This window comes from Paramisgurnus dabryanus, chromosome 16 (assembly GCF_030506205.2).
Source record: "Paramisgurnus dabryanus chromosome 16, PD_genome_1.1, whole genome shotgun sequence".
In the NCBI taxonomy this organism is placed as follows: Eukaryota; Metazoa; Chordata; class Actinopteri; order Cypriniformes; family Cobitidae; genus Paramisgurnus; species Paramisgurnus dabryanus.
The window spans coordinates 9,551,718-9,567,534 of record NC_133352.1 but is presented as its reverse complement, the minus strand read 5'-3'; the positions used below and the strand labels follow the sequence as shown (position 1 = coordinate 9,567,534).

The window sequence follows — 15,817 nt, the reverse complement described above, 5'->3', positions numbered from 1 at the left end:
TAATTTCAACTAACTAAGTCCTAGTCTTGTCTCTGCCTAAGCCTTGTCTGTGAATATTTGACTAAATACCAACGCAATTTCCCGAGATTTCAACGTGTTTGTATCGACCAGTCCTTTAGGACAGATCTTTCATCAGTACCAGAAATCACCACTAGATGGAAGTGTATGCATGTGTGTAAACATGATAAATTGAGTGAAGGATTCAGGTAGCTAAGTTAAGACCTAAATGTATTCTGGGATTTCTTAAAAAAAATTGTTATGAATTTACAGATTTATAATAGACGATACAATGTCTTACAAAGGGTGAAAATCTTCACACCAGTATTGCAGCACAAAATAACTTAACCTGACCATTGTTTAGATATGTTTAATTATATTTGTATCATTAGGTTATTTAAACACATAATGTGCACTTTCCACAATAAACATGCAAAACTTAAAGATTGTTCAACAGTAAGATTAAAATAAGCAATTGTTAAGTAAAGGTGCTAATGAGAAAGTCATATGTGAGATGTTTTTTCAGATGTTTACATTTAATATTGTTTGTTTGCGGACATAAAAAGCAGCCCCCTTCCAATCTATCATGTTAACTGATGTGATTTAATTTAGAATTATTTTATAAACCCTCGGAAATGTTGCATATCCAATGGTACAAAAATATTGTACCATTCAATATATTTTAATATTAATATTATTTAATTGGTACTGACAATCAATTATAATATTTAGAGTACTTATGAGTAAAAAAGACAATTCGTCATTATGATATCCCATGTTAAATAAAATTAAACCTTTTTCATTGTGAAAGAGTTAAATAGTAAAAGTGAAAAGGATAGCTGTGATTGGTCTAAAGTTGGCCGTAGGGCTGGACCATCTTACACTCCCCAATGTGTGTGTGTGTGCGTATGTCTGTCTGTGTGGACGGAGAAATATTTAGCTAACGGTATTTCTTTACCACCACTTAATATCACGCCGTATCAATTTTTTGTTGTCTGTGCTTAGTTTTATAAAGATCCTGTGGAGATAACGTGGATGTGATTTATGCTCGGCGGCAGTACCGGACTGTCATATCGTGAAGTTTCTGCGCGTGTTTTAAAAGCGTCGCGTGAAAATATATGACGTCAGAGCGTTCTGGACTACAGTGGCGCGTGATAATTTCGCAGATTGAATTCGGTTTTCGCGCAAAATGATTTCGGATGTAGATCTTGGTGTAAAGGCATGAATTGTCTGCGGTGTTTTAAGGAGATGTAAGCAATGCTATTTCATCTATCGGTCGCGAGGAACAACTGTATAAACTTTTTCTGCTGTTGGTAAGTGTCGCACGTTTAACTTTTATTATTTTATTGCGAGTTAATGCTCTAAAATTATTGTGCAACCCCACTGGAGCCATTTAAATAATGGTTTCCACGAATGATATAACCAAGCAGCAAGGCATGTAATGAGATTTCATGTAAAACACTGCTTTTATTGAGTTGCACACATTTAAAATTTAAATGAATTTGTGAGTGATGTCGTATTGTACTGTCACTACACTAAACAGCTTTATTTCTCTTGTAGATTGTAGAACCAGATTTTATTGAGACATCATGGAAATCTTTTGGATTGCTTTCTTCATTTTTGACATTATTTTCATGACGGACTGTGCTAGAGGTGAGTAAAAGTCTTTCTGCCCTTGTAAACGATGCAAAAAGGATGAAGTGCTGAAGTACTCACCTGTTAAAAACTACGATAAAACTACCCTTACGAATATTAACCATGGTTTTACTACAGTTAAAAGCAAAAAAAAAAAAAAAAAAAACATGGTTACTGTATTAAAACCATGGACACCACAAAATAATTTTGGTTTTGTAAACCACAGTTAAACCATGGTTACTGTAGTTAAACCATGGTTTTGCTAATAGTAATCAACACACATAAAAAACAGACAAAAACTTGGTTGATTTTTGTAAGGGTCAACTAGATATTAATATCTTTGTTATCTGTGTGTTATATTTTGATAACAATACATCATTTGTGTATGTATTGATTACTGTTTTAAGTGTTTTATACTAAATATAGATTTTATTTTAGTTACATTAGGTAATAAATAGTCATATCCATGTAATGCGTGCTTGTTCGTATGCTAAGAATTGTTATTTAAAGTATAACAAATAATTTTAGATATAATAAACTTGTTGGGAGTTTAAAACTTAGAAATCTTTAGAAATGTTTAAAAAAAACTTTACCTTAAAATGACATAAACAATAACAGAAGTAGACACAAATCATTTGTCTATTTGTTGAACATACTAAAGAAATACCCTGTTTATATTTTTCTAACATTCATGTGACTTTTACAAACTATGCAATGTTTTCATTCACCCTTTTCTCAATGTTGATTTTAACATTGTATGGTGCAGTGTAAAGTATCCCGTTTTAAGGTTTTTGTTTTCTGCTTGAAGTGTTGCCCTCCAGAAATAATGTCAGGAGTTGATGTTCATTTGACTAGTTAAACTTGTATTATATATATTATTTAAATGCAATTTTTAATAATGTGATATGGTGAAAGCATCTCAATTCACTCCGTCTCTTTTATTTACCGAGTTGAAATTCAATCAGCTTTAACCTGTCCACCGAGTTCACAAGCTTCAGACTTTCCTGCATTGTTTGCTGAGTGCAGTCCGGTCGTCTTTTTGGACTGAAACTAACCATCATTTCCATTCAGTGCGGGCTGAATGAGGGCCGCTGATGGGCAGATAGCACAGCTCACTGACTCCACTCCATCAGGGCCGCATGTGAAGCGTGATGGAGTCTCCCTTCTGTGTTAGCGTACACCTCAGACTCAACAGCCTGTCACCGGAGCTGGGGCGAGACAGAGAGAGAGAGAGAGAGAGAGGTTGAGCGACGTCTGGGCAGATTGCATCTGTAAGGGGCCCTGAACAATGTGGCATTCACGGTCACATAGCACTGGCCTTCAAGGAGACGCTTAGCCAAAAGTAAACAGAAGTGCAGAAAGCAATGCGATTAGATTAGCCAATTATGTTTGTTTGCTGGGCAGTACCTACGGTGTGCCTTCCGAGGCAAAGCATTCAGGAGATTTGTGTTTGCGAGTAAGCGCAGACAATTTGCTGCCTCGATCGTATCGCCGCTGCAACTGTGGGCATGGTTGACGTATTGTGCTTGTTTCAGAGTAGAGAACGGGGCATTGAACAGCTGGTCAGCTAAATGAAGATTGTTCAAATGATAGTAGTATCAACTTGATGATCAGATGTTGAAGTATATACAGTCTGCACTACAGAAGTCTGAATGTAGATATTGTGAATTGGCAAGTTTGTGCATTTGATTCCTTCGCTTCACAGATTTTGCTTTCATGTGTAGGGTGAAGATGACCTCAGTGTGTAAAGACAAATGAAGACGATCCCACCAAAATCCTGTGTTAATGTTAACGTCTTTTAGTATCATAACTATACCACTACTATACATGCCTATACTTTTACTATGATAAAAATGTTTTAGTTATAATGCATAAATGCAACAGGAAGGCTTGGATGTAAAGTTGATTTTCAAGGTTTACAGGGTACTATTATTGTTTATTATTTTAATAGTGATGTCATACAAAATTAATTAAACATTGTTCTTTGTCCTCCTTAAGTACTTGACAGCCTGACAACGAATCACATTTTGTACTGTTTTTGTACTGTTTTACAATGTTTCATGCAGCTCTATCTTCCTAAAAGAGAAAGTTCACCAAAAAATAAAAACTCTGTCATCATTTACTCCCCTTCATGTTGTTCAAAACCAGTATGAGTTTTTTCTTTATTCTTTTGAACACAAAAAGAAGATATTTTAAAAATAATGGCAATCACAACAGTTAACGGTACCCATTGACTTCTTATAGTAGGAAAAACAAATACTATGGAAATCAATGGGTACCATTCACTGTGTGCTTACAATCATTTAGCAAAATATATATTTTTTGTATTATGCAAAGTAAAGAGGGAGATTAAATGATGACAACATTTTCATTTTTGGGTGAACTATCACTTTAAGGACAATAATGGGCGATTCACATGGTACACGGCAGTCGCTAGTGTCTAGTTCATTTTCAATAGGAGACCTGCAGAAAGTGGCAAAATGGGGGCGGTTACAGAGGTGGAAGGGAGTTGGTCCACATTGCTCGTGCACCCAAAATCCTGCCCCTTTCTTGGACACGGCGCTTCGCAGCAGGCACCGTTAAAGATAAACATATTTGCACTAAATGCTGCACAAGCGTTCCGTGTGAAACGCCAATAAGTAAACATGCAATGGCATTCACAATACATTTAAAAGTGATGGTTCTCCCAAAATTTTAAAATTTTATCATTATTTACTGTCCCTCATGTCTTTGAACCCACATTGTCTTTCTCTTTTTGTTTTTCAGAACCCAAATGCAGATTTGTTTTTTAATAAAGTGTTGTCTCTCTTTCAGTGCTGTCTGAACTGTTGTTTAGGCATTGAAGGATGCTTCCCTTTAAATAACAAGAAAATAGATGAGTAAAATAGATGAGTACATTTTTTGACGACACTTACAATATTTGACACAGGTCAAATGGAGTTATTTATTTAATACTTTTGGGTCATTTTTAGGGTTGGGTATCGATTCAGATGTTCGCAAGCTATCAAATCTATTTGATTCTCGATTCCGGTTGTCGGGTCGGTTTATATACTCGATTCTCGATTCAACTGAATGAATGTAGATTTAATACAAATACTATATTTATAAAAAAGAACAGTGAATAGAAGTTTACAAGTGAGTAATTAATAAAAAGAAATTAAAAGCCACAACACAATCGTCGTTGTCTTGCTTGCGAAATCTAAAACGCTTCCATACCTCCGACTTTTTATGTGAAGGTGGCATTAACGTCGATGAAGCACCTGAAGCCATCATTTTAAGCACTGAATAAATGAATGACAGGTTCGCCTCTCATTCCTTGGTAACATCGCACAAGGCAAAAAAGAGGGTGACATCTAGTGAAGAAGACTAGTAATTAGATTAACGTTAATCTTACGTTCAATGTTTGCGGAAATAAATTTGAGAAAAAAAATAGATTTGTACTCTTTGAGAATCGAGCCTGAAGGATTTTCTGGTTACTATCACATACACTCCCATAGTAACCATAAAATCCCAAACTGCACTTTAAAAAAATGCATTTGGGGTCTGAAGAACAATGAAAGACATTCAAATGACATGAGGGCCAGTAAATAATGAGTTAAAGTTTAAGTTTGAAAATTAAGTTTTCATTTTTGGGTGAACTATCCCTTTAAGTAACCAGATGTACATTCAAGTGAAAAGGATAGTCGACTTAATAAAATGTAGGACTAAAGTTGATTTTATTGATTGGAATTGCATGGTAAATACTGTAAATTGCTGTGTTAGATAGCAGAATGATGACATCAGACGTCAGAAAAAGTCGTAGCAAGTTTTTAAATTCAACTAAAAAATTGCAAAGAATTTTCTCTATAGAATAATTTGCTCTTATTTATTGTTTGCAATAAGACGGTGAATTTAATCATTTAAATAGGGGATATTTAGTTACTTGAATATTTTGTGCTCTTGATTAAATGAGATCATGATTGAGTCCATTGGACATTTATTGTGGAGTGTTTTTGAAAGTTTTTGTTGTTGATGTAAGGCGTTGGGAGAAAGGTTTCTCTGTCTTGGTGTAAAGGAGGTACATAGCATCAGATGACAAATACTTTCCATTGTTAACAGAAGTGTAGTTTGTATAGCACTGCCAAAATACTTGAATTGTACAGCTTTTGCAATGTTTACAGGTCCAGACGTCCCAATGTAGAATTAGCATTCAGTTCCATCCACTGACCTCTTATTGCAGCTGGCCGGTGTTAATGTTTGGAGATGTGATGTGTATCCTGTCAATTCCCATTTTATCACGTTTGGCCTGTTAGCCAGTAGCATGTTTTAACAATCTCATGTGGAATTTCAACAAATTATTCATTGAGAAGGCGTTAAAGTGTGTTGTTTATATTATCCAGTGCTTTGATAGATAAGACACTGGATTATTGTTACCCTCCCTATTGGCTGCAGTTTTTCTTTTTCTTTTCTTTTCCAGACAACGTAAGTTATAATTTATGAATTATCAGTCAACATCATGTCTTCTAGCAATGCTTTGATTAAAAAAACATTTTTGCATTAATAAATGTGCTATATAAACTTGTATATTGGTCAAGAATTTCACTCATTTTGAAGAACGTATGTTGTTTTAAATGGAAGGCAGGGGCGGACTGGCCATCTGGCAAACCGGGCAGTTTCCCGGTGGGCCGACGTACTTTTCGGGCCGATACATCTCATACTATATTTGTCTGAGCAGCCCAGTTAGCGTCTTTTTTTTTTCAAGACAGACCGGCCCACTGACATTTAAGCAGCAGCCCATTGGTTATTTTTTTTAAACGACATTAAGCTGGACCAATGACTGACCAGCAAAGTCATCATCCTTTCTTTTCCTAGATAGACCGGCCCTCTCACATTTAAGCAGCAGCCCATTGGTTATATTTTTTGAATGACATTAAGCTGGCCCAATCACCGCTTTGGTCTCTGTGCAAGCGAGCGTGCATCGTCGGTCAGTTCACGTGTCAAAACAGAGAGAGAGAGAGAGAGAAAACGCAAGGAGGCGCAGAAAAACTGCGCGACAAAAAGAAGGAAGCCCTTCATCAGACGCTGCAAAATGTGTTAAAAACACAAAAATATTTTCTGCGGCAGCAAGACCTTCATCTCGCGTCGCTGGTGATGATGATGATGGTGGCGGCGGTGGCACTGTCAGCACCAGCACGCAAAGTGTCAGTGAGGAGAGGGAGAGAGACGAGGGAGAAGTGAGTGTATGACTGCGGTAAGCAGAACTGCTTTCAAAACACAAGTTTAGATGGATACCCCTTGATAAAGCTGAGTCAAAAACACAAAATATGGTGATAAAGCTGCAATAAAATAATTGCACTCTTTGCTCTGTGACTACGAGAGTGTATCTGATTCATAGATTTTTCGTTGATTGTCTGTTTCAAAACGTATGATTTCTCTTCAAGCAAAATCAAACAATTCAGGAGATCTGCTTACAGACAAATATATGTTTATTGTATATAACAACACACTTGACAGATAATGTTAAAAATCTCTATTACTGTAATCACACTACTTTAGTTCAGTGAATGTAGTGAATACTTTGTAAGTACCTGTAAGTACTGCAAGTAATGATCAGTTTTCAATATTAATGTAAGCAGCACTTGTATTTTGTAATAAGTTAGCAATCCAATGGCAAATTTTGCTAATTGCATGAAACTTGTTTTAGGGTTCATAAGTGTGGATTATACAGTTTTATTGCATTAATAAATAACACGTTCTAGAAGTGTTTGTTGTGTCAACTCTCACTCTTTTCTACCTGCTATTAATTGGGTTTAGTGCTTTTATGGATTTGGAGTTGCTATTGCTATACATATTTAAAGGCGTGCAAAGATGGGTGGTATTTGTAATTATACACTGCAAAATTATTTTCAAGAAAAAACATTCTTAGTATTTTTGTCTTGTTTTCAGTAAAAATATCTAAACATTCTTAAAATAAGATGGTTTTTCTTGATTAGCAGAATGACCCAAGAAAATAAGTCTAGTTTTTAGACCAAAAATTTTAAATTTTAGTGATTTTGTGCATAAAACAAGCAAAAAAATCTGCCAATGGGGTAAGCAAATTTTTCTTGCATTTAGTGTTTAAGAAAAATGTTCAAGAAATTTTTGCTTACCCCATTGGCAGATTGTTCTGCTTGTTTTATGCACAAAATGACTTAAATTTGATATTTTTGGTCTAAAAACTAGACTTATTTTCTTGGGTCGTTTTGTTCATCAAGAAAAAGCATCTTAATGAATTTTTAGATATTTTTCTGAAAACAAGACAAAAATACTAAGAACATTTTTTTCTTAAAACTATTTTTTGCAGTGTATGTAGTGTGGGCCGGTTTGGGCCAAAATGCCAGGGCCGAATTTTTGTCCCAGTCCAGCCCTGATGGAAGGGAATCTGATTTTGTGTTTTTGAACATATGTGGTTGTGAGTTGGTGGGGGTCAGGATCTGAAGATGGGCTGAAGTGTTTGTAGGCACACGCTGATTTGTTTACAGTAATGCAGACCACCCTTGCAGCACATGTCTACATTCACTGAGATGTTGGATTCAAAATCTCAATGGAGCAAACAGTTAGATGGTCTACTTGCAAAATAAACACCGTTATAGACCTCAGATCCGATGGAAATTAAATCTCCATTTCTGGAAAAAGACCCGTGAAACTAAACCTGAACTTTTCCAAATCAAGGACCAAGAGGGAGAACCCTCTGAATGCCCCTTTACTATTCCTTTTCTACTTTCCTCTTTTTTACCTCGTGGTTTATTACCAATGCAAAGTCCAGGAAGTTCATTACTAAGTTAGAAACGTGGTGTTACAGTTGGTGGCCATTCTCCAGAACTTAATTTAAAAGAGTCAAAGGTGTCTCAAAGCAGTGAAAGGGAGGTTTATTATGGGTTGTCCTCAAACGTCCTCTGTTTTGAGGAAGATCCCAGTGCTCTTTATGCATCTCAATGTTTCTTACTGCATAGACAGACATACGGAGATATAGGAATAGCAAGAAAAAGTGTGAGGTTTGTAAAACTCGTTTCCATTGAGGAAGACACAAGGAAGAATGGCTGTTAAGCGGACCAATTACGTTGTTATTGTAAAGTCAAATGGTGTTTACAAAGAAGACATTTTCCGGTCACCTACTCCCATTTGCGCTACAGTGTGAAAAGCATTCTCCTTTAATGAGGCAGATTAATGGAAGAGAAGAGTAAATCATCCCATTTGTTTCACCAACGCCTATATGTAATAGACTGTAAAAATAATATGATTGAAATTTAAGGCGTTGTAAAATATAAAAATGTAAACTAATTACAAAGCTATTCAGAAAACAACAACTATTAGACAAAGTTACAGACTATAAGACAGATTTGTCAGAGAGAAAACACTTCTCTTAACCGCCCGAGCTGAGCTCTCATTTGCTGATTATAGTAATATCAAAATTGCCAAATATTGCACCGTTCGATCTTTTAGTCTCCCACTAGTTTAAATACATCTAGAAACATGTTTCAGGGAGTGGATATCTGGAATACTTCAGAGACCACTAGGGGTTTCCAAAACTGTGGGTCACACAGTGGGATAAGGTGTAGTCGTACAAAGACGCTTGCAAGACACTTACATATTATTAATAAAGTGACAAGGAAAATAAAAACTACTCCATTATAAAAGACTAAAAATGTGTTTCCTCATATTTCCATTTAAAAATATGTTAGTGGGTCCCAGGATAGATTATAACTATTTCAGTGGAGCGCAAAATGAAAAGTTTGGGAACCCCTGCTCTAGATCATGTGATTTTATCCCTGAAAAGAGACCAAAAGGTCTGCCGTCACAGGATGATTGGCATATGGTGACTCTTTTGGTGGCTAATAGAGGTTTTACAGATCCAGCAGTGTTCTGGGAGGTTGGGGAGTTCCTCTGTCGGCCTTGGCGCCTGATGGTGCCTGGATGCTGGTGTGGGATCTTGTTACTTGCTGGGGGAGGAGGTCTTAATGATGGAAGTGTGAAAAGAGGAAAAACAGCCCAATTTGAATTGGGGGTTGTACAAACATTGTGTTAAATGTGTGAGCCCACCAAGCAGTTGTGCTCTGTATGCAAGTTATTCCAGACTGGAATTTGAAATCCAGATTTCAGGGTGTTTGCATTGTGGCGGCAAGTACAAATCATACCCAAGTGGATGGCATGCATACGTTGACTGCTCGGCTCTTAAATTCCTTTTACTCCGTACGGATGAACTTTACACATGGTGTGTCCCAAAGCAGTAAATCTCAGTTTGTTAAACAGTCTGCCAAAAGCATGTTGTTGGCTGTTGGGAATAGGATTGGGGATTGAGAATATGTCCAGTTTTTGAAAAACACAGAATTGAAAAATGTTCATGACTTCTGTTGAGGGTTTTTAAATGTCCTTCTTGTTTTACATGCTCACTCTCATTTCCCAGTCGTAGTATTTCTTGAATAGCTCATTGTTGTGGGCTGGTGGTCTGTGTTTGGCCAGTGTTCAGCAGAAAAGGTCAGAGGTCAGTACAGAGGACCATGGAGAAGGCCAGGTTGGGTCGCATGCCTGACCCCACACCAGAGGTCTTACAATAACATGTCAGTTCTGCTGTTTTGTCTGCCCCTGCATCACATTTTCAACCACTTCCCTTTTTCCAAATCCGATCCAACTTTTTGCCTCGGTGTTCCACTGCACTGTCTGTGACTGCACCCGCCCCCATATCCCCAGCTGTTCTTTTGGTTGCATTACAAATGAGATGTTGAAAAGCAATCCTAAGACTGGAGACAGCTTCCCTTGTTTTCTTTGGGATTTGGCATGTCAGTTTGTGTTGGGGCCTGTGCTCACCAGCAGCTGTGTATATGTCATATGTCAGATGGGGCTCTGATGCTCCCCTTGCAACAGAAGTCCACGCCAGCCTTAAACAATAAAGGTATGCGCGTGATTGATGGAAAGCATCTCATACAGTCACACTGTTCCTGTGACACGCAACATGCATCAGCTTCCCGAAAGCGTTTTTGTTTAGGCGAGGCAGAGCACTTAACCGGACAGCACATAAGCCTCTGCCGTGTCTGACCTGCTCCGGATATCGACCGCTTCATCAAAGCTGCATGCCATCTGGCAGTCCTGAATTTCAACATGCCAGTGTCCAGAGCAAAGTGTCATTCACAATCCCTGCCTTTGCAACACTTTGGAGATGCTGGGTATAAAATTGTTTCACTTTGAAAAACAATATGTGACCCTGTCTGTGAAATCCAGGCTAAGGTATCATAATCTTGTATAATCTCCGCAATCTAATTTTGAGATTAAGAGCATCAAAGTTTCATTTCAATCTTTGACATGATAAAACTATCAATGTTATATTTCATCACATCACTAAAAACTATTTTAGCTGGGTTTTCACAGACAGAGTCACTTTATAGGAGCTTAAAAAAGCGCACGGCATTCTTTTCCTTGCATGAGACAATTTGTGTGCTTCACTTTGCGTGAGATAGCTTGTAACGTATATTTCTTCTCAAACGGACCTGGACTTGTAATGGGCGCGTCTTGGACTCTTGCTCGGACCTGAGCGTATGCGGCATGGACTCTTCTAGCACCTGAACTTGTAATGCTCATGACTCAGACTGTTCCTCGCACATGAGCTTGTAATACGTGCGGCTCTGCCATTTCCTTGCTCTAGAGAGGTTGTTAGGCGTGCAGGGGTTTAAAACCAGCCAGTGGCACGCAGGAAATTTCAGAGCGCCTGTGCTTTAATGATGGGCTTGGATTAATGGCATAATTTTTAAGGTTGCGGTCATGCAGTGTTGCCCCTAGAGTAAATCAGCTTCTTTTTTGTCCACCAATCCAGTGGCTTGTCATAAATGAGTAAAAAGCAAACAAATATTATAAATAAAGAAAATATTGACCTGATAGTATTGTGGATCTGCAATCTCACAGGCTGATAATAGGACGATCTCAAAATGGGGCATATAAAGTATACATTTACATTACATTTTATGCATTTGGCAGACACTTTCATTCAAAATGATTTGCAGTGCATTCAAGGTAGACCTTTTTATCAGCATGTGTGTTTCTGGAATCAAACCCACAACCTTTTGCAAAGCTATCAACTGGTCCCATTGTGGTTTTTAGTGGAGGTTTGAAGTTCATCACATTAAGAAATGACATCTGCTGATGACTACTACAAACTGTCCCTAATACTTTAGCATGGCTTTTCCTGCATAGAGAATTTGGAGCTGTGCTCTCTTTCTTAAACAAGAAAGCCGCTGGTTTGATATTTTACCGCACGTCTAATGCAGCGGCATTCATACATTTTGAAGTGTGATGCCTCTCTAGTTCACTTTACATACATTACAGTAAAGGTGTAAATGTTTCTATTTATAATGCCATGCTAAAGAAGCCAGTGTTATATTCTCTACTGCGCAGCTGTACATCTCTGCCACCCTCATGACCCACTGCAATTTGTTTGGAGGGCAATTAGGAATGTAACCTTATGACCCTTATAATACCAAACAACCTCTTCGTCCCTCGAGCGGCATGACATGTCCCTCTCCTGCTGGCATACTCTGTTCAAGGTGAAAGGTTTTCAATGCCTTAACAACAGTCACAGAGTTGACGGACGCTAACTGACTGGTGGTATGCCAGGAGGTTTCCTTACCATTATCAAACACTCGCTCAGTGTGTTGCCTTTCTCGTGTATAAAAATCATATCACCCGTTTATGGTTATGTCTAAAATAGGTTTTTTGTGCACACAGGAACCTGTAGGCAAGAGGAAAGACACAAAGGTGATCTTTGCAATACACTTTTGGATTAACCCAAAAAATTACTTAAATTGGTAACACCTAAAAATTGAATTTATTTCAACTTAAATTTTCTCACTTTAAGTTTCTTAAAGCCTTTTTTTTAGGTGTTACCAATTGAAAAAAAAACGTAATTTTTTTACTTAAAGTGAGAAAAAAAAGTTGATAAAATTTGTATTTTTTTTGTGGATCCAACTTTCACATTTTTTACAGTGTTAAGTGCATTTACATGCACTCTTGCTCCGATTATGCCTGATAAACTGATAAAGTGTAAAGTCATGAACGATTTTCTACTTTATTTTATTTTATTGGGGAAAGGTTATAAACCGATCAAAATGTAATCCGCACAGGTAGATTTCTGCACATTACCCTGATTTCGCGTTGCATGTAAATGCCTTAACCAGCTTTAACACAGTTTTGTTCATGTGCGCATCTCTCCGCACGAAAAAGATAAACGTCACAAACTAAAGCATAAAGTAACACATAAAAGTCTGTGCTCGACAGTTTGCAGAAAAACGGCGAAATTAAAAGCTAATGTTACTTTTAAATTTCTGCAGACATGAGAAGAGCTACAATGGTAAAGCCGTTTTTTTTGAACGACTAGACAGACACGGTGACGACCTGCGAGAAACCTGCATAGCCGGTTTATTGATTTGCATTTAAATGCATGAAAATAGGTTACTATATACAGTTTTAACCGTTGCTTATTGTGCTCACAAGAATTTTTACAGCGTTATTGGCCTTAAATACACATATGCGTCAAATTCCTTTCTTTGCAAGTATCCTCATAAACACAACTATTTAGGTCTTAAGAGAAATTACACGGCGGAAAAAGAAAACGCATGTGTTGGATTCAGACTTTGGTCTTTCAGGGGAATTTACCTAATTTTGGTCCTGCTGCCTGTCTAATGTGGTTAACATTGTATGAATTTATTATACACAGTAACATTAGCTCAGTGTAGTAGTTATAGCTATTTTTTGAACTCAAGTAATATAGGGGGTGGTTTCCCGGACAGGGATTAGACTAGTCCTAGACTAGAATAAATGTAAGAGCTTTCCAAACTGAAAACAACTTGCACTGACATATCTAAAAATACATCAGTGCCCTTTGGTTAGCCTTAAAATGCACGCCAATTATGTTTTTAGTATGGCATGTTTGTTAAAACTAGTTAAAATGTCCTGATTAAATTAAGGCCTAGTCCTGTTTTAAGATAATCCCTGTCTGGGAAACCACCCCTTACTGTTTTATTTTTTTGCTTGTTGTCAGAAATAATCTACTCTAGAGGAACTCTGTTCTCTTCTTTGCAGAAGTCTACCGGAAGTTAAGTTTGGTACACAAAAGCATTTTCTTTATTTTGTTTTGTCTATAATAATCAGATTTTTGATAGTTATCTGCTTATCTTGTGCATGTAAACACAGTCATTGTTATTCCTATACAGCAGTGAGGTTAAATGGAGAGGGAATGGAGATGCTGAGGTTTCCAGCATCTCAGATTTGTCTCCTGGGTAAAAGACAACATTAATCTCACATGTGTCTCTTCCAGAGTTTCAGTAATGGTTTTGAGAATGTTTCAAGCTGTGTTCTCAGTTTTGGCAAATCTCATTATGAACTCCCAAGCTTCCCAAGGCCAAATGATCTATGATATAAACTAATTTTTATAGCCCTGTTCTCTTGCATGTTAGCAAACAGTTTTATATTTGTATTCCTCATATGGAATTTTAAGAAGAAACACCAAGAAAGTTAATACTTAATTGACTACTTTTCTCAGAATGTATGAATGAGAAAATTCTGAGCAATAAAAGTTTCCTTGGAAGTGCTGTTTGTATTTAATAGTTTCTGCTTATGCTTTTCTTACTGTTTGTATTGTTTTTATTTATAAGTAAGACTGTAACATCTGTTTTACCCATTAATGGTTATTTTGTCATGTAGTAGTTTAATCTTTACAGTTGTAGTACAGCTGTAGATTGTTTGTTGTATTGCAGTGAAAAGCAGAGCCAGCTGTTGGTCTTGAGATCCACACTGCAGAAGGAATGTGTGAAGTGTGTGACAGATTTCAGCTCTTGGGAATGAGAGACGCTAAACAATCAGAGAATTTCACATGGGTTTAAAACTACACAGAGTTAATACACTTTAAATAATAGAAACTGCAAACGAAAATACTGAACAATGCAGTGAAAAACATCCATGTAGTTTGTTGTATGCTTGCACCTGTGGAAGTCTTCATCTTCTGCTGGCTGTGAAACGTCTCTCAGCCACTCAAGGGATCAAGCCTGATAAAATTACCTATATGTGGATGTGAGGGGCTCTTTTGTAACAGGTGTGGGTGTCGTTTTTCGGCCCCAAATCCATTGTGCTTTGGAGGTCCTATTGCGCGTCCAAAGCCTCACACTGTGTTTGTATGTAGCACTTTAAATCTGGAAAACAAATGCATGTCTGTGATACGTATTACAACATTTTGTTGCAGAATAACGTTATAACCCGCTGGTTTCAGCTCTAGTGGGCCTGTTTCTAAAAATATTAAGTTGGATAGCCAATTCACAGCTGGCTCCCATGGGCCTGATCATTTTATTTTGAGCAAGAACGGAAACGGTTGGACACGAAGGTTGTTCAGGGGGTGGAATCGCTAACCAAAGACCCTCACGTGACGGCGGTGGAAAGGAAAATAACCACACAGCAGATGACAGATCGGCACCCCGCAAGGGTAAACTTCGAAGTGCACTGACAGATACAAGTGCCATGACGATGGATTCATTTGAGACAATATTCCAGGATTGCCGGCCACGTGAGGTTCCCCTTCTGTCAATGGGCACTTTGTCGGGCCTGGCCGTGCTTTTCGGGTCAGGGTATTCTTCTCGTGTGGCGCCGAGATGAATACAGGGCTAAAGCGCTTTACAAGGACAAGCCGTCGGTTGATGGGGACTGGGGAGGGGGGACGACTGGCACGAGGAAACTCAAGAAGTGCTACATTTGTAATTTTATACAGGTACTTCATGTGGGCCCCATTATGCAAATAGCATGCCAAGAATCCTGAACCAAAAACGACATTACTGCATCCGCTTTTTCCTTTTCAAATCTGAAAATGATACAAAGGGCCTCTGTGAACCAATTTTACAGCCCACATTAAGAACATGTGTAGCTCTCCGGCTAGCACATGGCCTGAGCATCAATCCAGAGCGACTTCACTCACAGCTGCCATTTTTGAGTGCAAGAGCTTAAATAGGAATGTTCTCCAACCCCCTTCCATCACACCAGCTCTCCAAACAAACAGACGGTTGTGTTCAGGAAAGACCCCTACCACAATATACCTCAACACTGGATGTCATTCGTTTTCTTTTTTTTGGGGTCAGCTTTACACAAGGTGTCTTACGTGCCTGGTCAGTTGCCTGCAGAGCGTGTAGATGAAATGTTT

General features: G+C 37.8%; 1 protein-coding gene across 1 annotated transcript in view; it reads left to right on the top strand.

Moving 5' to 3' along the window:
- Nucleotides 1-886: 886 nt before the first annotated feature.
- fgfrl1a (fibroblast growth factor receptor like 1a) overlaps nucleotides 887-15,817 on the top strand; it is a 66,654-nt gene continuing 51,723 nt past the window's right edge. Inside the window, exons 1-2 of the mRNA XM_065268021.2 lie at nucleotides 887-1,310; nucleotides 1,558-1,650. Of these exons, the coding sequence (XP_065124093.1) occupies nucleotides 1,587-1,650 (64 nt within the window). The 5' untranslated portion in view covers nucleotides 887-1,310; nucleotides 1,558-1,586. The remainder of the gene's footprint in view (nucleotides 1,311-1,557; nucleotides 1,651-15,817) is intronic.